This window comes from Tetranychus urticae, chromosome 3 (genome assembly GCF_039701765.1).
Source record: "Tetranychus urticae isolate SD_2017Ah chromosome 3, NJAU_TeUrti_SD_1.0, whole genome shotgun sequence".
In the NCBI taxonomy this organism is placed as follows: Eukaryota; Metazoa; Arthropoda; class Arachnida; order Trombidiformes; family Tetranychidae; genus Tetranychus; species Tetranychus urticae.
Window position 1 is genome coordinate 11,009,004 of NC_142960.1, and position 26,866 is coordinate 11,035,869.

At 33.4% G+C, this 26,866-nt stretch overlaps 6 protein-coding genes and 1 long non-coding RNA gene across 7 annotated transcripts; 3 read left to right on the forward strand and 4 right to left on the reverse strand.

Moving 5' to 3' along the window:
- Window positions 1-14: 14 nt before the first annotated feature.
- Cad87A (cadherin 87A) lies at window positions 15-6,659 on the reverse strand. Its single transcript, XM_015937362.3, has 2 exons — window positions 5,166-6,659; window positions 15-5,030 (listed from the first exon to the last, which is right to left on the reverse strand). The coding sequence occupies exons 1-2, from the start codon at window positions 6,657-6,659 to the stop codon at window positions 312-314; spliced, it is 6,213 nt and encodes a 2,070-aa protein (XP_015792848.2). The 3' UTR covers window positions 15-311.
- LOC149093348 (uncharacterized) lies at window positions 5,437-7,614 on the forward strand. Its single transcript, XR_016199885.1, has 3 exons — window positions 5,437-5,572; window positions 5,681-7,190; window positions 7,257-7,614. It is a non-coding gene; the product is annotated as an uncharacterized LOC149093348 (long non-coding RNA).
- A 1,091-nt stretch (window positions 7,615-8,705) lies between these two features.
- On the forward strand, window positions 8,706-11,330 carry LOC107369424 (iron-sulfur clusters transporter ABCB7, mitochondrial). The gene is made up of 8 exons (XM_015937367.3): window positions 8,706-9,071; window positions 9,132-9,264; window positions 9,327-9,513; window positions 9,583-9,664; window positions 9,737-10,088; window positions 10,175-10,332; window positions 10,409-10,978; window positions 11,048-11,330. Exons 1-8 carry the CDS (start codon window positions 8,796-8,798, stop codon window positions 11,258-11,260), a joined length of 1,971 nt encoding a protein of 656 aa, XP_015792853.2. The 5' UTR covers window positions 8,706-8,795; the 3' UTR covers window positions 11,261-11,330.
- A 32-nt stretch (window positions 11,331-11,362) lies between these two features.
- On the reverse strand, window positions 11,363-12,401 carry LOC107369428 (LIM and SH3 domain protein Lasp). The gene is made up of 2 exons (XM_015937372.3): window positions 12,207-12,401; window positions 11,363-11,805 (listed from the first exon to the last, which is right to left on the reverse strand). Exons 1-2 carry the CDS (start codon window positions 12,334-12,336, stop codon window positions 11,558-11,560), a joined length of 378 nt encoding a protein of 125 aa, XP_015792858.2. The 5' UTR covers window positions 12,337-12,401; the 3' UTR covers window positions 11,363-11,557.
- Window positions 12,402-12,722: 321 nt separating this feature from the next.
- Window positions 12,723-13,757, forward strand: LOC107369427 (microtubule-associated protein 1 light chain 3 gamma). The gene has a single exon (XM_015937371.3). The coding sequence runs from the start codon at window positions 12,821-12,823 to the stop codon at window positions 13,223-13,225; it is 405 nt and encodes a 134-aa protein (XP_015792857.1). The 5' UTR covers window positions 12,723-12,820; the 3' UTR covers window positions 13,226-13,757.
- Window positions 13,758-14,186: 429 nt separating this feature from the next.
- LOC107369536 (protein PALS2) lies at window positions 14,187-16,947 on the reverse strand. Its single transcript, XM_015937501.3, has 4 exons — window positions 15,888-16,947; window positions 15,316-15,807; window positions 15,111-15,239; window positions 14,187-15,042 (listed from the first exon to the last, which is right to left on the reverse strand). The coding sequence occupies exons 1-4, from the start codon at window positions 16,779-16,781 to the stop codon at window positions 14,788-14,790; spliced, it is 1,770 nt and encodes a 589-aa protein (XP_015792987.2). The 5' UTR covers window positions 16,782-16,947; the 3' UTR covers window positions 14,187-14,787.
- A 3,437-nt stretch (window positions 16,948-20,384) lies between these two features.
- LOC107369409 (neuropeptide F receptor-like) lies at window positions 20,385-22,908 on the reverse strand. The gene has a single exon (XM_015937358.3). The coding sequence runs from the start codon at window positions 22,302-22,304 to the stop codon at window positions 20,865-20,867; it is 1,440 nt and encodes a 479-aa protein (XP_015792844.2). The 5' UTR covers window positions 22,305-22,908; the 3' UTR covers window positions 20,385-20,864.
- Window positions 22,909-26,866: the final 3,958 nt, after the last annotated feature.

The following is a 26,866-nucleotide window of genomic DNA, read 5'->3' on the forward strand; positions in this document are numbered from 1 at the left end:
TTGTACAAACAAAATAACAAGAAATGCAAAATTTTCACTTTACTTTATTATTTATTTAGTGGCAGCGAAGATTAAAATTAATCAATTTAAGAAAGATTAAGTGAAATGTAAAGTCAAGTTGACAAGGTAAGTGAAGGGATCAAGAAAGGGATTAAGGACAATAAATTAACCAAATGCTTTACATCAACATAATTAATCTTCAAATTTTGAACGTAATTATTATAAAAAAATAATCATATTGTCATCTTTAAGAGGAATGTGGAAAGAACAAGGGATTTCATTAACTAAATTGTGCTATTTACAATAAATGATTACAATAGATGACCCAACCTCTGAGGTTCGAATTGACTAACTTCCCCTTCAACTAAACCTGAAGTGTCGTTATTATCTGGTGAGTTATGATGATTTGCTCCCAACTCATGGTATTCATGAGCTTCGGATGAATTTGTTGCTAGTGCTGTTACTGTCGGGATTGGTGGTACACGCTGTCGAACACGAGTTCGTAAAGTAGCTGCGAGTGATGTGTAATGATTGGATTCAGTTTCTGGCAATAGATTGGCAGTTGAAATCGAAGTTGTCTCTGGTAAACCATCGTAAATTGAACCTAAACCTATTGAAGGACCAACTCGATAAGATAATTCTTGTTCTTCGTAAAGCTTGAAGCCTGTCTCAGACCATAAAGGATTTTCTTTGGCTGATGTTCGATTGCCCGTGTTGGTTGCATTATTGGTTGGAACTTGTTGTCTCTTATCAGCATTGGAAACGCTTTTTGGTTTTCTCCATCTTGATTTAGCTGTTTCTTGGCCGGATAGTCCAGGAGCTAAATGAAGGCTACTTCCGTGGACACTTTGAGGTGATTCTGGTGCTTGGTTTTGATTATTTACATTGTTAAGACCTTTCATAGCAGAAACCTTGGCTTTGTAAGCTGCTTTTGACGCTGATTCAATTAATTTATGGTGATACCAGGTTCTTAGGCAGCAACAGCCAACAGCCATTGAAAGGAACCCAACAATTAATAAAAGGACAAGAACCATTAAAACTATTGAAATTAAATCCATATCTTCAATATCTGAATAAAGGAAGGATGATCTAGATTGGCCAGATGATCCTGCTAATGATATTTCTTCAATCATTATTTGATTTTCACTAGATAATAAATCGGCTCGCGAATCTAATTTGGCAATTATTCGTGAAGGGCTTAAATTTGTGTAGGTTCTGTCATCAACAACAAGAGCATAAACATCGGACCATATTTTGACTGGGCGACCAATTTTTGAGCTATAATGATACCTTATATCATTGATTATTGTACGTGAATCAGTTGCATTGCATAGTAGCTCTTCAATTTCATCTTTACGAGCATTTATTGCCTCGGGTTTCATTCGAATAGTTACTTTGATTAACTTTGACTCGTCGTAAACCCAAAGGTAAACTTTTGATGTTGCTGTCCTATGAGGTGATGCTTTTTCACGAGCTTCGAGATGAAGTATAAATCTTGATCCAACTGAATATTGAGCCATTAAATGAGCAGTTACTATTTTACCTGATTCAGCATCAATTGTAAACGGAGATGGAATTGGACGAACAGGAGTATCAGGCGAATCATAACCTTTACGATACAAATCGATTGATGAAATTGTATAAACAAGACTTGAATTTACTCCTTGGTCAGGATCAAAAGCTTTAATTGAAACTGATAAAGCTCGACCAATTTCAGCACGATGATTTATTCCAGCTCGATAAATGGGTTTGCTGAAGGTGGGTTTATTATCATTTAAATCACTAATTATCACATGAACCAGTGCTAAAGATAAATCATCTGGGTCGTAAAGGCGAGATTTTATAGATTCTTTATCTGCAACTTTGCGAAGATCACTAGAGCGATTTAACAATGAATTGAATTCACTATATGATGGTAATAGCTCGTTTGGCGAAGGAACATCGCTAAAGGATAAATCAGGACTTGAAGAAGCTTTAATTACCAGATAATAATCTTGTTGAACTTCACGGTCAAACGAGATATTACTAAAAAGTTGTCCAGTAGATCGATCAATGTGAAACTCTCCTGGAGCTCCATTAGTTCCAACAATATAATAATAGATTCGTTTATCTATTACATCTCGGTCAATGGCTAATAGTTTACCAATTAAACTTCCTCTGGGCTGATTTTCTGGGATGGTAAATAAGTATGTTTCATCAGTATTACTGTGGCGAGTAAATTCCGGTTTATTGTCATCCATGTCTTTAATTTTCACTGTTAGCTTTTGAAGATTTTCAAATGACTGAGGCTCTCCCATATAATCTACAACTGATAAGACTAATTCATATGAATCATGTTGTTCTCTGTCAAAGGATATTTTAGAAGTTATCAAACCCGAATCGGGATCGATACGGAATTCATCAGTTTCTTGTACATTAGTTGAAGCATCCTTTTTAAATGAATAACGAACAACTCCGTTATGGCCGTTATCTTCATCATAAGCCTCAACTCGGATTACTTTTGTTCCTGGTTTTTGGTTTTCCAAAAAGGCAATTGTTGGGCTTGAAGGAATAATAAACTTAGGTTTGTGTCGATTCATTTCAATAACTTTGATCTTGACATGTGTTTCATCGAAAAATGGTCCTGAACCAGATTGGTCTCGAGCCTCAATTCGCAATTTGTATTCTTTAACGTTACCATTAACTTCAAGAGGTGATTTGACTGCATAAATCATTCCAGTTGCTCGATCAATGTCAAAAACATTTCGAGTATTGCCAGATACGATTCTATAAGCTACTTGGCCATTAATTCCTTCATCAGGATCAACAGCACTTACTTGAAGAACAGGAATACGATTCAATGAAGGAGAACCATCAAAATGTCCAAATATTGAACCTTCATAATCACGAGAGGTGAAAGTTGGGGAATTGTCATTGACATCTTTTATTCGTATGTAAACTGGAATTGAAAGGAATCGATTGTGAGTATTTTGACGCGAACCATCAATATCAGTCGACTCTGAACCATCAATAGGGTTATCTGTAGCGGCAACTTGCACTATTATTTCCCGAAAGCCTTTTTCTCGGTCCAATATTGCACCTGGAGCAACTTTTATGACTCCAGTTTCTGAGTCAATGATGAAATAGTCTGAATTGACACTAGAATCCACATTTGACACTGGTGATGATCCACTTTGACTTATTATAGAATATGCAATTTTACCAAATTTACCACGATCACGATCAACTGCAGTCACTTTAAGCACCACAGAACCTGATGGACTATCTTCAGGAACTGTTGTGTTATAAAATGGTACATCAAATTGTGGCTCATTGTCGTTAATATTTATCACATTAACTGTTACTTTTGCAGTTGCTGATAAAACTGGTATTCCTGAGTCATAAGCGTACACAGTAAATCTAAGTGGAAGGGAAGCATCATTTGGATCATGATTAATTTGAGAGTCAGTATCAGGATCTATACTGAACAATGGTAGTTTTTCAAAATCTATCGACTTTTTGATAGTTAACACTCCGGAGTCACCATTGATCTCAAAATATTCACTTTCAGGCTTAATAGTGTAATTAGCGATTTTTGACTCTAAATCGGTTGCTAATAAACTTGCAACAACTGTACCACTGGGAACCTCCTCAACAATTGAAAAGGTCATCTCAGTTCGAGTAGGTGTCCAAGGAAGACTGAAAGTTGGTGGAGAATCATTATGATCAATTAGAGTAACAATTATATTACCAAAACCAATTTGTGAGGTTGGAGTAGATGAAGAAATGTCAGTAACGCTAACGTTCAGAGTAACCACTGTTGCCAAATCACGATTCAATTTAGATCCGACAACAATGTAACCATCACTGTCAATAGTGAAAAACTTTTCCACCTCATACATGTTTTGATCATGAGGACGTATTCTCAGTCCGTTTTTGTCCACACCTTGGACAGTTTCAATATGATAGATGAGTGAAGCTGCTGAATCTGCATCAGGATCAGTAGCATTTAATCGATGGATTCGAGTTCCAGGAGGTGTTGCTTCATTAACTTGACATCTTTGAGTTGTTGGATAAAAGTATGGAGATTTATCATTATCATTGATCAAGTTTACAGTCAATTGAGTTGTTCCAGTTCTAGAAGGAACACCTAAGTCAACAGCGATTATATCAATAGTATAAGTTGGTTTACGGTCATAGTCCAAAATAGAGGAATTCGAAACCGAAACAAAACCAGTTGCTGGGTCGATGGTAAAGGCATCAAAAGAACCTTTTTCAATGGCATAATTAATCTCGGCATTTAACCCAGAATCAGCATCAGTGGCTGTTACACGATCTACAACAGTACCAGGCTCAGCTGATTCAGATATTGATGCTGTATATGATTCCTTCTCGAAAACTGGTGCGTTATCGTTGGCATCTCTAACTGTTATTTCAACGTCAGCTGTGGCCAATCCTTTTCCACCATCACTTGCTTGAACTTTAAGGATGATCCTTTCTTCCTTGGATCGTACCTCTTGATTAACCTTAATCTCACCTAGACGAGGTTCAATTGAGAATAGTCTCTCCGAATTACCGGATAGCAAGGAATATGTTATGACCGATGTAAAATCAGGATCACGGGCTTTAACTCTTAAAGGAGGTTCAAATTTAGTTGAACCTTCATCGATGATGGCAGTGTATTTATCTCGTAGGAAAACAGGTGGATTGTCATTTGAATCCATTACATTGATTTTCAATGGCACCACAGCTGTTTGACCAAAGCCATCATTTGCTTGATATGATAAATAGTACGATGAACGAGTCTCGTAATCAATACAGTTTCCTCGACCAGGTGTATCACATTCAGCTACAGTAATTACACCAGTTGTAGGATGAACCGAAAACAAATGAGCACCATTACCAAACAAAGAATAAGTTAATGAAGTAATCTTGGCCGAATCTCGATCAGTTGCTTTTATAGTACGTATAATTGTTCCAGCTAAAGCATCTTCAAGAACGGTTCCAGTGTACATTTCCTCTTCAAATATTGGCTGATTATCGTTGACATCCTATTAAGAAGAAAACACATTATTAACAAAAACATCAACATAATAAATAATGAAAACAAAACTGGACAGTTTAAGACAAACAAAGAATAGCAAGTGAGCCAATTTAAAGAAGTGACTAAAAGTTGAAAAGCTTACCTCGATCATAACAGTTACTGTAGAGGTTGATGATAATCTTTCTTTAGTGAAAGCTTCTGTTGCCGTAACAAGTAAAATAAATTTACGTTGATTTGGATTTTCATAGTCAAGTGGACCTTTGGCAACTTTAATTGAAATTGATGACGATCCTGTGGCCAATGGAGGTTCTACGGAAAAAATACCTGATGCATCATCCAAGGCAATATTAAAAACTGAATTGGATCCCGTGTCACGATCTTCAACTAACATATCAAGCGATGCTAATGGAGTGCCATTTGGGACACCTTCAGGAATTGTAACTTGATATTCATGGCGATTAAACTTCGGTGCTTCGTCATTTACATCTTGTAAAGTAATGGTGACTGAAGCAATGGATACTGCCAGAGGATCGTCTCGGTTGTTATAAGGTAAATCAATAGAATCAACCTCAATGGCCTTTACTTTCAAGCTTATTACACCATTCGTTGAGGGAAAAGCTTCCTTATCTAATTTATTGGCTATTCTTAATTGACCAGTTTTCAAATCTAACTTGAAACATTCCATTGGATTTGTCAACAATTCATAAACAACTGGACGTCCTCGTTGATTAATATCATTAGAGTTCAATGAATCAACACCTGATCGGTATGCTTCAACCGATAATGAATCTCCATCAATGGCTCGTAACGTCATCACAAGAGAACCAATTGGAATGTCTTCTGAAATGACCGCTGTATTAGATCCTACGAAAACTGGTGGTTTATTTTGAACATTGGTGACCATCACTTGCACAATAAGAGCTGAACTGTGTGACCCATCACTTACTGTTAAGGATAACTCAATGGGTTCCATATTGGGTCGGTATGAGATTGGTTTTATCAAAGCAACAGAGAAACTGATCAAATTAGTAGTCGCTTCATTGAGCAGATTAACAGTGAAATGGGGAGGACAATTTTTACAAGATACTCGTAAAATTGATCCGACCAAGTCAATGTCTCTTGCTGTCAACCTATCAACAACCAATGTTCCTGGTGGCGAGTCTTCACTTATATTTACAGTGATTACATTATTTTGTTTGGTTTGTGATCCTTCCAAGTCAAAACGAGGTGCATTATCGTTTTCATCGATAATGAAAATGGTGATTGGAACACGAACACGATTATTGCTGTTGAACTGATCAACTCGGCCACCTTTAGGTACAATATCCTCTACGTAAACATTGAATTTAACCGAGCCACCTAAAGATTCTCGGTCAATAGATTGGGCAACTGAAACTGAGCCTGTGACTGGATTAACGGAAAACAAGGAAGTCCCTTCAAGACCATAAGATAAACTTGAATTTTCTGGATCAAAAGCCTGGAGGGTTCCAATGACAGAACCAATCGGACTATTTTCGTTTACCACAGAAAGGTCAAGATTTTTGATGAAAGTCGGTGGTTTATTTGCATGACTTGGCAAGACCAGAAATAGTATCACAATGGTAGTTAAAGTTGACACAAAATTTGACAGAACCATAATGGGAACAAACAAACAATTGAAATCAAAAGAAATGAAGACAAACCAAAAATAAATTAAAACTGTTCACTTATAATTTAGATTAACCCGTTGGCCTAATTGAAGTCACCGTTTACAACAATGATAAAGATGAGGATAACGATAAAAAATGGATGATGTTAAGCTGATGGTAAGGTTAACCATTAGATGACCTGTTATAAAAGATTCCTTAACAATTGGAGTAAAGTATTTTTGTTGATCGAATCAACAAACTATCGTAAATCAAAAATTAACCAACATGATGAATATGGGTCTAAATTGGAAAACAATTTCATAGATTAATCAGAAATATTGGTTAAATATCTTTCATTTTACTTCTACATCGTTTGACTTGGCACTTTGAGTCCGTTCAACATTTTGGCCAAACCAACAGACAAGTTATACAACACTTTGGATTGTTGCTCTTGTTGGTTAAGAGGTTGGCCGAAGGAGCAAAAGCAAGGTATAAGATGAAGATGATGATAATGATGATGGGAATAACAAGAAAGCAAAGTAAGTATCATTGAAAGAGAGTAAATGATTCCTTTCTTTTTTACCTTTCATTCTTATTTTTTTCAGCTTTTCTCAAAGATCTTAAAGACTGGTTCCTTCAAAGGCATTCAGAGGGAAAGACCTGAACTGGTTTTCGCTTTTTGTTTGATTTCTCAAGTTGACGCTGCTATCTTTTACACTTCATCTCATTATATGCTTTTGGTAAACATTGAAAAATCATTGCCATCATGCAATTACTTCCTAACATCACCAATTTGAGCTTTTCATCAGCTGTAATGTTTACTAATAAGTGTTCATTAACTCAAAGGTTCAATGTTTGAAACAATTGATCAGCCAAGACATAAACATTGTAAACAATATCACAGTATAACTGATTGTGAGTTGACTGATGAAGGTGATGTTAATTGATATTTCGGTGAATTAATGGTTTCAGACTTTCATAACTCCTTTAATTGGTATTATCATTGCTTTTACATTGCTGACAATTTGTTTGCTTAGTACAAATGTGTAAATTTTAATTTGTTAGCTTTGCTATTCAAATTGTGATTCGCCTCAGTTAATTTTCAACATTAATCTTTATGGAAACTTTTAAGTGTTGTTTATTAACTTGATGTTGAAAGTGATTTACTTTGAATCATTGATGCACAATTTAACCATACTTTCAAATTCACTGTTGCATTGATTTTTTTACCTGTGATCATTAAACGGGACTGAATCGTTCCGGTTAGGCTAAATATTACGTTTCAAGGGATAGATAATTATTTGAGATTGAAGCTTTCCATTACTCAGATCAACTGAATTTAAATTATCCTTTTATTTTTTTCAGCCCAATATTTATTCAACCCAAGTTGACGTTCAAAATTAGATGTTGATTTAAAATGTTAAACTCTCACTTACAGTTTACTCATAATCTTCAGCAATTCAATGTCGATCAACAATCAATTTCTTTGATTCAATTGTATTTCTTTCATGTTTTATTGTAAAGAGTATGTTAACTCAAATCCGGTTGACCATGACATTATATTAATCAAAATGCTAAAGAGTTACATTCAGGTTTTTATGAATTCACTTGATTATCAATGACTGATCAGGTAAATCCTTTTGCCTTATTTTTTGTAATCATTGTTGGTTCAAATCATTTCATTTCTAAAGCAGACCAAATACATTTTCATGTGGTCAGCCTATTAACTGGTTAGCCAATTGATTTATAGTTTGACTTTAATTGCTGATGTTTGAAAGCAACTGTTTCTTGATTGTATGATTTATTCACTGTTAGAGAAATGCATTCCGCTAAAGAACCGAGAAGTTAATTTAATTGATAAAAGGTGGCATCTTGATCATTGCAGTTCTTGACATCATATGTTAAAGTCACTTGATTTGACTTTGTTGATGCTTGATATTATGTTTAACGATGTGCAGTTTCCAATTAATTAGATATTAATCGAAATTACCTTATTAATCAGACACTAGAGGATCACATAATTCGATCCTCTAGGTTTTTATCATTATTTCAACTTTCTTCCTCTCATGATTACGTTTTGAGTGCATTTTGTGTCTGAAAAAAGGAAAAGAGAGTTACTATCTCTTTTCTGTTCCAGTTTTTAAATGATTCGGTGTTTACTTCAACTTAGCCGAACTAAATTCACCGGTAAACATTTTGTCTTACACTCTGACAGATCTTTGATCAAAAATTACAAGTCATTTTATCGTTTGTTTCATGGTCTTGGCCATGGTAGTGAGGCTAATGGTCTCACATCAGCGAATAATAAAGTCGGATCATGGTCAATAATAAAACAAATGACCAGTTATGTTTGGCCTAAGGACAAACCTGAGCTGAAAAAACGGGTCGTTGTTGCTCTTGGATTATTAGTTGCTGCAAAGGTAATATGCAAAATTATTTTTTTTACATGATAATCTAAACAATATTTCTCTTATTTATAGGCAGTAAATGTCTCCGTTCCTTTCATTTTCAAGTATCTAATTGACTTTTTGAATACAAGTCAAGGAACACCATTGAACTTCAGTGATCCTGCAACCACTGCTATCACGTCTGCTATCTCATTAGTTGTAGCATGTTAGTTCTTTTTTATCAAAACTGCTTTACACCTTTATTAATATCCCGTGTATTTGTTTCAGATGGTGTTTTCAGGGCTAGTGCATCTTTATTCAATGAATTGAGAAATGCAGTTTTCGCCAAAGTTGCTCATGACTCAATAAGAACTGTTGCTAGAAATGTTTTCCTTCATCTTCATAAATTGGACCTTTCTTTTCATCTGTCAAGACAAACTGGTGCACTTTCCAAAGCAATTGATCGAGGAACCAGGTATATTTTTAAACTATTAATATAAATGAGCCCGTTTAACTAATTATTTTCACGTTTTATCTTTCACAGGGGTATTAATTTTGTTTTAAGTGCAATTGTCTTCAATGTTGCACCTACAATACTCGAGGTTGCCTTGGCTAGTAGTATTCTGGTATGAATCATTTTATCCTTTTGTTTTATTTCCTCCATTTTAATTTACTTACATCATTATACATCTTTCTAGTATTATAAATGTGGTCCGCAATTTGCAGCTATCACTCTCATCTGTATTGGTAGCTACTCTGCTTTTACTTTCGGGGTTACTTCATGGAGAACCAAGTTTCGTTTACAAATGAACAAGGCTGAGAATGATGCCGGAAATCATGCAATTGACTCTCTAATTAATTATGAGACTGTTAAATATTTCAACAATGAACAGCACGAAGCTGCTTTATATGAAAAAGTGCTTAAAAAATATGAAGAAGCTTCATTGAAAACGTCAACAAGTTTAGCAATGCTTAATTTCGGACAAAATGCTATATTCAGTTCAGCTTTGGCTGGTGTTATGGGATTAGCTGTTGTTCAGATCATAAACGGTAAGAAAATGTACTTATGCATTCTATACTAATCCAACTATCAATTTTTCATTTTGAATAACAATCAATTTTATCAAAAATATCAGGCAATATGACTGTTGGTGATCTTGTTATGGTTAATGGCTTAGTTTTTCAACTTTCTATGCCTCTGAACTTTCTTGGAACAGTTTATCGGGAAGTTAGACAATCACTAATTGATATGAAAACTATGTTTAGCATTCTAAGTTTGAAGTCAGCGATACAAGTAAGTTTTTTATTTTTTACGGGTTTTGTTTTTTTTGATAATTTTGCTAATGATTTGACTTATCTTTCAACTTTAGAGTAAACCAGGAGCTCCCTTTTTAAAAGTTACACCAGAAAATGCCTCTGTTGTTTTTGACAATGTTTACTTTGAGTATGTGAAAAACCAGCCAATTCTCAATAACTTATCATTTGAAGTTCCTGCTGGTAAAAAAGTTGCTTTCATTGGCGGTAGCGGATCAGGAAAGACTACAATAATTCGCTTAATGTATAGATTCTTTGAACCTCAACAGGGCAAAGTTCTAGTGGCCGGGCAAGATATTAAAGATATTGATGTAGATAGCTTAAGACAAGCTATTTCCGTTGTTCCACAAGATCCAGTGCTATTTAATAATACCATTGAATACAATTTACAATATGGTAATTTCAGTGCTTCCCAGGAGAGGATTCATGAAGCGTCTTCTATGGCTGAACTTCATGACTCAATTCAACGCTGGCCAAAGGCGTATCAAACACAAGTTGGTGAACGAGGTCTTAAGCTAAGTGGTGGTGAAAAACAACGAGTAGCAATTGCTAGGGCTATTGTAAAAAATAGTCCGATATTGATTTTTGACGAGGCTACCTCATCTCTAGACTCAATCACGGAACATGTGAGAAAAATAATCTATTTAAAATTCACCTTAAAGATTATTATCTAACTATTTTTTTGCTTTCCACAGAAAATTCTTAAAGCTTTATCAAGAGCTTCCCATGGTCGAACATCCATTTGTATAGCTCATCGCCTTTCAACTGTTGTTGATGCAGATCTAATTTACGTCCTTCAGGATGGTCGTGTTGTTGAAACGGGAAATCACAGTTCGCTTGTTGCCAACCCATCTTCATTATATGCACTTTTGTGGTCTAAACAACATGAAACCAATCATATGTTGTAATCCTGACTGGAATAGCTGTGATCATTGTTAATTTGTATAAAAATTAAATGAATTTATGCTTATTGCTAAACCGTGGAACAGATTAATTTACGAAATCAGAAGTTAATTTCTCAAGATGCTTTTTCATCATTCTTGTTTTATTTTTACTGGAAGATATTTTACATATTTTCTCAAAATATATCAAATAAATAAATCGATAGCTTGAGTTTGAGAGAAGCTATCTTCGTCAAAATAGGAATACCAAAGAAAAGGTTGATTCCTAAATAGTAAATTGATAAGTTTATGCTGATAAGTGTTTCATAAGTTTACTCTAAGGGATCGAACGGAGTTTGCAGGAAGCATACCACACATGCGAGTTCTTTGAACAAATCCAGTCATCCAATCTTTATCTATTGACCGACAGTTAATAATGAGATCACCTTTACTGAAGCTAACTTCATCAGCATCTTGGGCAGTATAATCACGAATTGCTCGAAATGATTTGTTACCCGGTAATCGATAACTAACATGCTCAATATCTTGCTCCATTTGCAAGGGATCGTAATCTAAATCGAAAAGCATTAAACACGGTTACATTAATTTTCTTGGTTCTTACTTGCTTACACACACCCACACCGAATGATAGCGTACTTTTTTCCACACCACACACCAATCCACAGCGAACCATAAAAACACCGAAAATGAAATATTGATCTTTAATAAAGAAAATTACGCTCTATCTTGTGGCCAACTATAATTCAATTTGGCCAGTCCGAACTTCTCATTAAACCGTTCAATCGGTAGTAAGGATGGACGGTGGGGGAATGGCGTGAACATGGAAAAAAGTATAATTCATTTTCTTAATAATGAAATTTCAGAGTCAGCGATAATTGAATGAAATATATCAAACAAAACTTTCGATTACGAGAATCGAAGGAAAATTCTATCATTTAAAAACTTGACTTACGTTGACTAATTGTGATGCGAGGGATATCAGCGGGAGTAATGTGGATTTTGTGCTGAATTTTACTGAAGCATGGCGGTTCTTGACTTGGAGAGAAACGCTTTGTACAACACTGACATATTTCATCAATCATGTTTGCACTAAAGTGAAGATTTTCAATAAAAAATAGCAATCTGATGTTACTAGTTGGACTAAACAGCAAAATGTGTAACCAGAGCAATTTAAAAGCCCAGCAAAACACTTGATGTGAACCACTCAAAAAATAGATAAGAGAATAAAAGTTTTTGGTCAACGAATTTTTTAAAACAATAAGTTAAAGCAGATAATAGCAGATGGCACTAATTACCGGTTCAAAGCAACATATCAGCTGATTTGCGTTAAAATTTTTCATCCACTCAAATTGCGAAGAAGCTTGTTATCAATTAGTTTCCATTTTTTTTATCCATTTCTTGGTTTTTTCCTCTTCCGTTTTCTTCATATAAATAGGGTTGACTTAAAGGGCAAAAGTTATGTTATGACTCTGCCATCGACATCTTCATCGGTATCATCTCTATCATTCTCAACATCCTCATCTTTCGTTTATATTTTAATTAATTTAGTGTAAAACTGACATCACAATGCCTATTCTTGAGAACTTTTTCATCAACAACAAAATATACAACCCACCGCTCAAAAGTTTCAAAGAGAGGAAAAATTTGATGACCCGGAAACTTGAATATGCCAATCTTAAAGCCAAATTTCCCAACAAGGTAACAGTTGTCATTGAAAGATATGCCAAAGAAAGAAATCTTCCTATGCTGGATAAGACTAAATTTTTGGTTCCAGAGGATCTTCCAGTTTCCAGATTACTGATGATCATTCGAAACAGGATGGATATTGGTGAAAATCAAGCTGTATATGTTATGACTGCCAATAAAACAATGTTAACAATGTCCAGAACAATGGCCGAAGTTTATGAAGAACACGCAGATGAAGATGGTTTTGTCTACCTTACATATGCCTCTCAAAGTGTCTTTGGCTGAAAAATTGTGTCTCATCTTAAATCAAGCTTCGTCGTTTAAAATCGTGTTATTACATTGTTAATGTTTTTATTCCCATTCCTGCCTTTCATCATAGTCCTGGTCTATCAATTCGAACTCAATGCGATGGAAAGGAAAATCGTAAATTTATTTATTGTTTCATCTGCTCTACTCACCTAATTTTTATTGTTACTAGGAGGAGTGAAAAAGAGGAGGAAAATGTATATTAAATAACTCATTATCTAGTTAAATTTATCGTCCATGATCCGAATGAGAAAGAAGATAATGCAGATTCCATTGTTCTAAACCATTATTAAATCATTAAACAACTTTAATTATTTTCTGTAAACATTACTTATGTACATTTCTATTCGTTAATGTCACTTTTCCTTTGGATCTCAGCGATTTAATACATCTGTTTTCTTGATTATTGACTTTGAGAATAATTTAACTCATTTGTTAATCAAACTTGAATGTGATAAGAATAAATTTGTAAACTGACTCATTGATATTAAAATTGACTTTATGTGTTGAATATATCTCAATATCTTACATTTATTTCAATCTCGATTTCAAAACCAACGTTAGTATTGACTGACTTGCTAACTGATTAATTTATAAATATGAATTGATTATATTTTTGTTCAAGCCTTGCCTCTTTGTGTCATGTTATTAGTAGAAAAGTATAAACCAAAAAAATAAGCATCAAAAAAGCATGAAATTGATATTCTGTATCAGTTCACTTCAATTTCCTTCTTAACCCTTCATTGAAAGATTTGCCCTGGTCTGTTCCTCTTTTAATCAGATACGGAATGAAAATGCTACAAATCACAAAAAACACCTAAATTAAAAAACGCATTTCATTCCAGATTTTACATCACTTGTAAACAATTTTGAATTTTTAGCATATTTGAGTGAATTTGGTGTTATAGGAATAATGGAAAATTACATGTTTTGATTCAGATTGAGATTGCATTTGTTTATTGAGAAATTGAGTAAAATGACAAAAAAGATTTGATTGTGTAGTTTGTTTGGAAATGCGTTAAGCAATTAGAGAATACCTAGATTTGAAAAGATTACCAGGTAATATAAATGCACTTTGATAGCTGTGGAAAATAGTTATTAATAGTAAAGCAGGCAAGTGTTATTATTGGAATTCACTTTGAAAAGCAATGGTGAAAGTTGTATAAGTCAATAGGACGGATTTTAACATGATAACACCATGTTAATTATCATGGATGGAATGTGTAATTCAATGTGTTGCAATGTATAAATTTTTAAATGCGAATGATATTGAGAAAGTAAAAATGATATGAATCAACACAATTTGAGATTCTTTTCAACTTAACTTATTATCTTCAATTATTTGCTCTAAGCTGCTGATTGGCGGTAATAACAAATAGACACTTGAAAATAGCTTCAAACCACTTAACACAATTAAAACTAGTCTCTTCTTATTGATTGGTAGTTTTAGCTCCTTTTTTGTTCAAGTTGATTGTTTTTTTTGCAAGACACCTTTTGATTTTTCGTCATTTTCTTATCTGTTTATCTTTTTTTTGCTTGCTCTATTCGCTAAAAACCCAATTAATTGGCACCCATTGAGGTTCAGTACTTAAAGCATTAAGAGCCTCCTTCAAATCTTCAAAAGTTTTGTCAAAGTTGTTATTAACCAAAATCATGTCAAAATACTTTTCATAGGTTCGATTGAGTTTTGCGCTTTCAGAAATCGTCACTTGGAGGTCTTCATCCTCACAAAAAGATGCCAAGCTTTGCAAGGTTCGAGCACGGCGTGAATGATGTCGTCCTAAGGCACGGTCGAGCTGAAATTGAAAAATATGGAATTTCAGTGTTAAATAAAGATTGGTGATAATGAAGTGAAGTGACTTACAGTCATTGTCCTGTTGGCTGATGAATGACTACGTCCCCATTCATGCATATATCGAAGCTGATCAATTGGTGGAGCAGCGATGAAAACAACGAATGGCATAAATTCAGCAGTTTTTAGAACTTTCAGACACTGGAAAAGAGTTGGAAGAGAAAGCGAGAAAAACATTTAAATAAAAATGATAGATGGATAGATGGATGTTTCTTACCTGAGGATTACAATCAAGGATACACATTTTACCCGATCTAATAATGGCACGAATAGAATCTAACTTGGTTCCATACAGATGGCCATCAAATTGTCCCCACTCAAGATATTTGTGTTCACTAATATCAGCTTCCATTATTTCTCGTTTAACAAAATGGTAAACTTTACCATCTTGCTCATTTTCCCGGATTGGACGAGAAGTATGAGGCAGTGGAGCAGAAAAGCGATCAGAGTCATAAGAGATTAAACGCTGTTTCAATGTTCTTCTGCCAACTCCTTGAGCACCAACTAAAACTAAGGTTTTTCTTTCAAATGGAGGTATACGACAAACTTCTTCATAGAGGGTTAATTCAGCTTTATCGAAATAATTATTAGCATCAATTTGGTACATTTCTTTCTTCTTTTTCTTAGTAACTTTGGTTCCGCAAATTGACGTTTTGGTTGCATAATCGTATTCTGGTCTCACGAATGCTTTCCTTTTCTCTTCTAAATCCTGGATAATAATGGATAAAGAACGTTTAAAATACAAAATAAAATGCGATTGTAACATAAATCAAGATTATGTGAAAATACCTGTGAAGGGATTAATCCAATGGGCGCGTCTTCTATGTCAGTTCTTCTGGCTTGCCACCAGTTTGGATCTTCTTGGTTCAATACTTCCAAAACATCTCCTTGAACAAAACTGATACCTATTTCCTTACATGGAATCAAAGTATCTTCGGAAGGATCATAATTAAATAAAGCTCTCATATAACATGGAGCAGAGATGATTCTTTCATGGAAAGATGGAATTACTTTGAGACGAATACTTCCTTTACAGAGACGTAGCTCTTCCATCAATTCGTGCGGAGAAGAGATTTCTCGACCATTTACTTCCAAAATTATATCTCCCACACGGAGGATTCCTTGAAGATCAATAAGACCACCACGCAGAATACGAGCAACAACGACTCGACCCTCGTCAAGTTGTACAGTCATGCCAAGAGGTTCATCACCTTTACGAATTATACCAACGTTATGAATGGCATCAGATGTCATCTCTTCCTCACCACAATCATCATCTTCATCTTCATCTTCGGGCATAGCTTTTTGGAAACCAGGTTCATCATAATTTTTAGCAGCTACTTGATCGTGAGCTTCCACAACAGCGACAAAGTGTGGTTTGCAAAGAATATTGTTCAACTCAGCTGCTATTCTACGCACACTTTGATTAGTTGAAGGATTACTGAGTAATCTGTTGCACATTTCGGTCACACTATTTAAGATGTCCATGGCTTCACCGTGTAATACAGGTTCAATTGAGCTTGAAGATTCAAGTTTTTCTGTTACTTTGCAGAGAGAGTCAATCACTGGAGACTGTAAAACACCTTTAAGGAACAACAGATCAGGTTCACTTGCTCCAGGTAGACCTGAAAACCTAGTATCTAAGATTTCAAGACTCTTCTTCAGTGTAGCGTTGACAGCCATATTCTCATTGGAACTGATTTTCAATACTAAAAGGTAGAATTTAATGAAAATGGGCGGAAAATGAAGAAAAATCAATAGTAATTATTGATTGAAATGATATAAAATAAAAAATGAAAAATGAAACAAAAAAATGTAAATAAATAAATCCCTATGCAACAGTTTGTTGGCAACAGACTGTTGCATAGTAGCACAGACTTCCATATCTAATGCCACCTTTTAGCAGTTACGTACAACTCATTCATTTTAATAATATACAGTTAAAATGAAATTATGTAAATGAAACAATTCAATTTTGAAGCTGAAATTAAATTAACTGAATATTTTACAATTGGGTTCACCAAAATCAAATCCGAATTTACAACAAATGTGGAATAATATATGCCATTACAACTTATAAATCGAGTACAGGTTAAAGTTTGATCTCTCTTTTCAATGATTGATATTGGACATTAGATTACATTAAGATGAGTTATAACGCAATATCATCAAATTATTCAGATAATTAAATGCTCCATAAATAAAGCAACAGATTAACCTCCATCTGATGGATGCTATTATTAAAAGTTATTCTGATATTTGGTGTTCTCTTGAGATAGTAATTTCTGCAGACTGCTAAGAGCAAATTTATCAATAAAAGTGAATAATTAATCTGCAATTCATTAGATTCCAAGCTATATGATAATCCTGAGATATTTAAGATTGGTATTTTCAGACAAGTTGGAATCATTAACACGAAAAGCTAGTTTTATTTCTTCATCAATTTAATCATTTAATCACAATAGTTTGTTTCAAAATAAAGAGCAAAAATTATCAAAAATTGATGGGTAAGTCGATTAAAAAGGATAATGGCGAAAGCTCGCAAAATAGTATTTCAAAGTTGGCGGTTGATAGAAGAGGAAAAATACTCGATACTATCGACAAAAAGTCGATAATTTTTATAAATATTCATCGATTATATTAATTATTGTCAATTCCAATCTTCACCATGAAATTATCCGAAATGTGCTTTTTCTGTGTCTAAAAATGGACTTCATTGAACCATAGACAAGTTGTACCAGATGCAATGCAAGTGAAAATACTGAGTCCATATCTATTTATAATAGTGCATTGTATAATTTTATATAACCTCTCATTATTTAATTTAAAGTGAATTTTATCATTCAACTAATATGCTTTGAGAACAACTCAAGAACAGATGAGCTCACATTGTAGTCATTGAAGTGGTCCAAGTTTCATAAATACTGAGTTTCAAAGTAATTCATTCATTTAAAGTTTGAAGATCATTTCAAAACAAAGATCAACAAAACGAAATTTTTTGTCCACTCAAGCATGTTTACTTGAGATCTCTTATACTTCATGTACCTTTGAAAGCTTTTACAGGAACTTTGCTTGGAATTGATAAAAATTTCAATTGAGGACTTCAGTGTTTCATATTTTTCTTTCTTATCATAATAACTATCAACAACAGTCATTTCCATAAACTTTTGAGAATCAAATATTCTAAGTGTGTTTTTTAATGGCAGAGCTTGCTCAATGTACTGATACCTAGAAGATTGAACTACATGAACTTCCCAGAACTATCCCTTCCCTTAAACTTTAAACGCTTTGCTAAATGGTCCTGGAGGTCCATTTTATGTAGCGAGTGATTAAGAAAAATTAGATTTCAAAATTTAAAGACTCGATTTAAAATCGGAAAAGGGATGAAAATGCGTTCAACTCATCTTACTGGGACTGATTCTCGTTAGTCTTTCCATTTCAGAGCTTTCTTTATGCTATCAAACTTGACAGACAGTAACAAAGCATGAGATTACTAACAAGATAAATTGAGTTGAAGTCTTAAGGGGTTATTCAAAATATCTTGACAATAATCAAGAAATAGTAAATTAAACTGTCATTATTAGATTCAATGTGATTAACTAAAAAAGTCTTAGAGTCAGAGGATCAAAGGTTCACATCATTTTCAAATGAACATAAATATTTATGATAAATATTGTTTCTGTGTTGGTCTTCCATTGAAATTTACTTTAGTAGACGATTCAACATTAATTTAGGATTGTCAATCTTTTTTCATCTTTTCATCTTTTCTGGTTCAACATCAAAATCCTCAAATCGCTTCATTCACGCACCATTCAAGTTACAACAATGTCCAATCATTTCTAGATACAGGTTATGTTGAATTATACACGCGAAGTTTGCTAAACAAACCTAATCCAGTCTAATAGCCAAGTAATTAAATAGTAAATTGTAAAAATCCTTTTGTTTCAATCACAGAGATCAAAGATTAGAGGAAAATGAGCAAAGCAAATCCCAGCAGTGAGTTTGCCAGCTTTACCCATCATAAGTATACTTTGTCAGTAAAAAAACAATAAAATCAGTATTTTTTGAAGAAACTCAGATTCAATCAACATTTCCAATTGATTTCAATTGTTAATGTTAATCAAACCTAACTGATTGCTTTTATTAAAATAGTTAGTTAATTGTCTAGTTGAAAATTTAACTTCTCATTGCATGAATATTTATGGTGAATAATTACCAAATTTTAGTTGATTTTTTTTCACTCTTCAACTGGTTCAGATAACTTGTTTAACAGGGAATTTGAGTTTAACATGCAAATTGAAATTGTTTACTGAACTGCGTATAATTTGAATACAACAGGATAAAAAACTAGTTACATTTGAAGAGTAGAGGGAAAAAAAGGTAATTTTGGTGAAGAGAGGAGAGAAAAAAATTTCCATAGAAGCAGAGATTTCATGGCTATTTGCTGATTTCAGGATAAAATTGAATAAAGATGAAGACATTCTGGAGCAAACAAGTTTATCTTTGATAAGAGTTATTAGATGAAGTAGATAACTATGACGATGAAAAGGTATGTTAAGGATGTAAAATTGAAAATTGTGAGCTGAGCAAATTTCAAGAGTCAAGTGAATCAGTTATTTAGGCTAAACATGATGAAGGAAGGAAAAAAGAATGAAAAATTTTTTCCAAACGAACAGGAATCATCTCTTGAATGAGGAAGAAGATATTGATAGATGATAAAGATGAAAGTGAATGACGTTCATGATATTGAGATGAACCTTTGAAGTTATTTGTTTTTCCATTTCTTTTTATCAATTGAAATATTATTGTTTTTTTTTCTCTCTCTCCTTTATTAATGAATTTCAATGCTGTTGAAATATCTTTAGATTTTTGTCAAATCTTTAAATGTCACACATGTTTCTCATGAAATTACATTCAATTGTACAGACAACGTGGATTCCAACCAGTGATTAACACATAGAATCAGGGAAAACATTGGAAACGATGAATTCCTTCTTGTTTACTATTCCAAGTGATATTGTAAATGTTTATTACAAAGACATGAATGAAGTTATTGTCAGGATTCAGATGGTTTCATGTTGGACTCAGTGATACTCGAGTGGAATGTGATTAAATTAAGAAAATTATTATTACAATCAAAAGGTTAACTTATAAAATGTAAACATTTTCACTGGCATTTCCCTTGATTTACTGTTGATTTGATGTTGGTTTTTCATTTCATTTTTTTCAGAGTTTCTTTGTTTTTGCTGTTTTTGTTTATTGAAATCAATTGAATTGGAAACTGAGTTTTGAGTTTGATTTGCGTTTCGATTTTTATTTGTTCAAATGATTACGCTTAATTTGACAATGAAAAGTTATGAAAGTAAAATTTAATTGTTTAACAGGAACAATTGGTGCTTATTTTGGGATTCACTGGGAGTCTTTGGTATTTTTAGGATTTGCTTTTTGCTAAAGTTCAATATCATTACATATTAATACATATTACAATAACAAAGATATAATCGATTGACTTTTCAATCTTTTCCATTGATGAAACTATTGATTCTTTGACTGGACTTGGATTTGCTGGACATTTTCTTGATTTCGTTATTTTTCCTTTATTGAAATTGTCCAACTCGATATGATAAAATATGAACCGAAAAAGGTGTTTAAATCAATTAGGAAATTGATTTCATCTATTAATCTGCTTTGTTTCCTTTGAAGGAATGGTTGAAATTAATTTTTACGTCTTTTGACCTTTGATTGTTAACATGATTAGGGTGATTATTAAATCACATGGGAAGGCATTGGTGTGCTTGTCTGGTGACTTTGGGAATTATTGTTGTGATTGAAGGTTAAGCGAATCTTTGAAAGCTCTCGTCTAATATTGGTATTCATGAGGCCATAAAAGATGGCATTTGTAACTGATGAACTGATGGCAATGAGGTGGCAAATGCCGAGAATTAGGTAAACCTTGGTTCCTGTAATGGAGGGTTGGTCAATCAGGTCAAGGTAAAGGTTAACAATGTTCAAGGGAAGCCAGCTTAGTATAAAGGTGACCGAGACTCGGTAAAGGGAGACGATTGCTCGACGATTGCGAACACCTTTAGCCAAAGTGAACCTAACTGGTTTCAGTGTGACTGTGTACCGGGCTAAAGGTTTCTTAAGTGAACTGATCAACAATCCGTTGTTTTTATTATCTACATTATTAACACTGTTGTTGATTTTATCGGGTTCAGTGTTGTTACCATCAATTGGGCAACTTTTAGGTGAGTTTACTTTGTCTTGTGTTTCATTGTTGCCAATCTTTTCATTTATATCACTATCGGTTTCATTGTTGTCTTTGGGTTTGGATGGTTTGCTGTTAATGTTTAGGTTAACTTGCTGTTCATCTTTAATTGTCTCTTCTGGTAAAATAACTGAAGTTGAATGTAACCCGGTTGATGAGATGGTTGATCGGGTTATAAGGGCTGGCTTTAAATCGTGGTTACCCTGCTTCTTGAGGAAGGTCACTATTTGAACCTGAGATGCTATTAGGCATACAATGGGAATCACAAGGGAAACGGTAAAGGTTATGGTTGAATAGATGATTCGTACTTCGGCTGACCAGTCTTCAATGCAACGATTGTAAAGTGGAATACCGTTGTAGTTAAAGTTTACCTCTTTATAAAAATAGATTAAAGGTGAACCCAGGATTAGAGAGGAAATCCAGATTAATGGGATTCTCTTGGTTATCGGGCATTCCGAGTGGTTTGACATTCGATTGGACCAGTGATGTTTACGTTTCAAAGAGTGTTGCCCAGTTATTACGGAGAGACGATCAAAGGCAATCACTGTTATCGTCTGGGCAATGACAAAGACTATTGTTGCCTGAAGGAAAGGCACAGTTGAACACATTAACTGACCAAGTGCCCAGTCACGGCGCAATACTTGGTACAAAGTAAATGGTATCGACCAAAGGCATAAAAGGATATCGGCTAGGCAAAGGTTAAGAATGAGTGAATTTTCAAGATTACGAAGTCGTTTACTTGTCAGTATAACAAAGATGACAATTGAGTTGATGGTGATTCCCAGACAGCCAATGGTTATGTACATTAACATGAAGATTAGTTCAGTTGAATCGGAATGAATCGAGTTTTTAACAAAATGCCGTTTAATTAGTTTCTCAAGTTCAACCGGATTGGTCAAATTGAACCAAAGAGACGAAGACGAAAAAATTGCTTCCATTTTGAGAAGCTTTAAATTTATCCTTTACACTGATCACCAAATGTTCAATTTTTACAATGAAAGCCAACAATTTTGAACATAATTTTGTTTCACTCTCAAAGGTCACATTAATGAACTCATTGTAACTGAATGATTTATCGAGTTATCATAAGCATAATCGGAAGTTTCATGATCATTCATCATGTCCCATTGATGTGAGGTTTGTCAGTCAAATGTCAATGAAGTGACAGGTGAACATTGAGATTTCACTTTTGTTAACATGAAACAACTTGAAGCAAATGACTGAAACTTTGATCTTCCTCTTTAGATGAAAATTTCAATAATGGATGAGAAAATTGAAGAGTCAAATTTCAAGAATTCCAAGTCACAATATAAAAGAACTTTTTGTCTGAACATTTGATGAAACATTCCAAGATGAAGGTAATCATTTAAAGAATCACTTGGAAAAGACTTGACAAAAAAACAAACGTTTATTTAATAAAAATGAAATTTTTCCAACCTTTCAGGGAAAGAATGCAATTCTACTGAATAACTGGAGGAAAAGTTGAATGTTTGTCTGCAAGTTTACCATGAAAATTGTTTATTACGCCTGACAGATGAAGTCTCTTATAGGATGGAAAGGATGAAAATGAAGATAAAGATGAATCGGAAACTTGTTGAACATGATTTCTGTCCATTCTCATTGTACATCAATCATTAATTGCTTCCTTCAATGGTTAATTTGCTTCTTTCCAGTGTTTTAAGGATTAATCAATGTTCATTAAAATAAATTTCATGTCAATCCTCTTCATCATAATTTTCATCTCATCCTCAACTTTATTGAAAATTAAAGGATAAAATCAACTGTCACACTTAACTATTAATGATTTCATTTATTTCATGGGATTTGAGTCGTTCCTTGGTTTTCATCTTTTCCTATTATCATGGTAAAAGTGTTGATGAGATGAAATAAAAAACTGAAATGGGATAATTATTTATCCAACTTTGAGATTGAATAAGAGCTGGGAAAGGTAATTATTTCACTCGAATAAACTATTCAATAATTTAATTGTCATAATAATTGGTTGAAACAAGTGAAATGGTAACCAGTTTCACCTCATTAATATTATTGTTTCACTTTGAAGGTGAGAGAAATGCTGTATTAAATATTATATTTTAATAATAAACATTCAGATTAAGATATTAATGTAATATAGCGATACATTATTTATGTATGAATGATAAGAAGTTTTTGACCAAATAAAATGCTTTTTTGGTGCCCATTGAATATTCATGATGATAATCTTGTTATTATTATCATGTTTTCAACTTGCCAATGGTTTATTAAATTCTGGTTGCAATTGTTTAGGGAAAGAGGAAAAGGTTGATTGTAATTGAGTTTCAATCAATTGGTTTACCAGTTTAGTTATCAGTTGAAATATTGTTTGATGCAATTCAAATGTTTCAACATTTCATTTTGGCTTATTTTTCCAGTTTCATGGTTTTGCTCATTTTCATTGAATGCTTATTTTGAATTTGATATGCGACTGGCTTTGATGATTCTTTCATCAAATTTTTGCTTTTATGTTTCATCTGTTTTGTAGCGAATCCAGGCAATATTCAAAAAATGAATCTTTTTGAAATTCTTGTGTAATTGATTCGGTTCGATATCAGATTTCTCGATTAAACACCAGATTTTGATTTAATATATCAGTTATTTTATTTTGTTTTTTTTTTCGTAAAGTTTGGTTGGAATTTCTGAGCCCAAGCAAGTGACAGTTAATTTCAATTATTATTATTCCAGGCACATTCGGATCAAGTCTGAAATATGATTCTTTTACTTTTCTGGTTTTCTGGTTCTTTTTTGGTCACTTTTCCAACTCATTTAGAGCTCGTTTTCTGGTTCATTTAATAAATTGAGCAAATTGTCGACTTGAAAAATATTTGGTTCAAAATTGGTTTAACTTTCCCTATGTTTTAGATTGTTAATAAAAGAAACATAAACAATCAAAACAATTATCATATTCATGCACGAATTAACACAAATGAAAAAATAAGGGTAAAAATAAATTTCTTTCAAATTTGAGTTCTGTTGGTTTAGGAAGACATGAAACCTGACTCCATTTGTGCGATTTAAATATTTATATGAACCTCAGTTTTCGAGAAAATCGAGGTCAAAGTTGGAACTTCGATCGCCTTTTGTACAGTTGTGTGAACAGATTTTTTCATCAAACTTACTTTTTCTGGGGTAATTTTTGATTGCCAACTAGAAAATGGACTTATTTTGAATAATAAAACTTTTATTTTTCTGTAAAACAGATCAGTTCGCTTTTTAGCTAAATCGATCACTGCCTTTGACCATAAAAGATAATGAGCTGAAACTTATTATTTGTGCATAAAAATTGTTGACTCACATTATGGATTGATTAGTTGTAGCAGTTTAAGAATAGATCTCATTATTTTGGCCTTTTACCTAAAAACTTTGTACCTCGATATTTCGAGTATAGTAGCACCTACAGTCATCAATCATTCACCAATTCAATCCTTTTCTACCCAATAGGTCAATACAATCTAATAAAATCCTCTCATTGTACTTGGACCATGATTTTTGGGCTTTAAATGAGCGAGCAACAACTTATTTAACAAATAAAACTCATATAAATGCACATCTTGGTAAATAAACCAATTTTCTGGTTAAACTTAAAACTGAAATGCAAAGAGTACTGGTAAAGGCTCGTACATTTGTGTAAAGAGTGGAAACTAGGTGGACTTTGTAGGGAAATTAAAACTAAATCCAATGGTGCTATTAAACATTTCATCTGATGTACAGTTTTTGAGAAAATCGAGGTCAAACTCGAAACTTCGATCGCCTTTTCTTCAGCTATGAAAGCGTATTTTTTCATGCAACTCATTTTACTGCAGTAACTTTCAATGATCAACTTGAAAACGAACTTATTTTGAGAAATAAAGCTTTTATTTTTCCGTAAAATAGTTAAGTGCGATTTTTGATCAAACCGACCACATTCTGTGATTGTTAATGCTAGCGAGCTGAAACTTATTATTTGCCAATAAAAACTGTTGCTTCGTATCATGGATTAAATACTTTTTTCAGTTCTCCAATAGTTCTCTTGATTTTGGCCTTTGGCCGTAAAACTTTGAGCCTCGATATTTCGAGAACGGTAGTGTTTTCAGTCATCAATATTTGACCAAACATTAGATTGCATTATGGGATATAACATTATCTGACTGAATACCGAATAGAATCTAAACTAATTCAATCAATCAGATTTGTGTTTAGTAACCATTCAACTTTAAAAATCAAATCTCAGGTGCGACAACGTAAGTAATGAACTGCTATAGTTTATTTTTTAAGATCTTAAATGCTTAAATGTTTCAATATGTTATATCCTATAATGCAAATCAATGTTTGGTCAAAGATTGATGATTGTAGACACTTCCGTTCTCGAAATATCGAGGCTCAAAGTTTTGAGGTAAATGGCCAAAATCAAGAAATCTATTCTTAAATTGTTACAAGTATTTGATCCATGATATGAACCATCAAATTTTATGGGGAAATAATGAGTTTCAACCTTCTAACTTATATGGTCACAGAATGTGGTCGGCTTAATAAAAAATCGCACTAAACTGTTTTACGGAAAAAGAAAAGTTTTATTTCTCAAAATAAGTTCATTTTCTGGTTGATCATCTAAAGTTACACCAGTAAAATGAGTTGCATGAAAAAATACGCTTTCATAGCTGAAGAAAAGGCGATCGAAGTTTCGAGTTTGACCTCGATTTTCTCAAAAACTATACAACAGGTGGATTGTTTAATAGTACCATTGGATTTAGTTTTAATTTCCCTACAAAGTCCACCTAATTTTAACTCTTGATCCAAATGTACGAGCCTTTACCAGCACTCTTTGCATTTCAGTTTTAAGTTTAACCAGAAAATTGGTTTATTTACCAAGATGTGCATTTATATGAGTTTTGTTTGTTAAATAAGTTGTTGCTCGCTCATTTAAAGCCCAAAAATCATGGCCCAAGTACACTATTGGAATGTCTTTAGATTGTATTGATCTATTGGGTAGAAAAGGATTGAATTGGTAAACGGTTGATGACTGTAGGGGCTTTCGTACTCGAAATATCGAGGTATAAAGTTTTTAGGTAAAAGGCCAAAATCATGAGATCTGTTCTCAAACTGTTACAACTAGTCAATCCATAATGTGAGTCCACTATTTTTATGCACGAATAATAAGTTTAAGCTCATTATCTTTTATGGTCGTAGGCAGTGATCGGTTTAATCAAAAATCTCACTTAACTGTTTTACGGAAAAAGAAAAGTTTTATTATTCAAAATAAGTCCATTTTCTGGTTGATCATCTAAAGTTACACCAGTAAAATGAGTTGCATGAAAAAATACGCTTTCATAGTTGAAGAAAAGGCGATCGAAGTTTCGAGTTTGACCTCGATTTTCTCAAAAACTGTGCATCAGGTGAATTATTTAATAGCACCATTGGACTTAGTTTTTATGCCACTACAAACCTCACTAATTCTCAATTCTTAACCCAAATTCTCGAGCCTTTA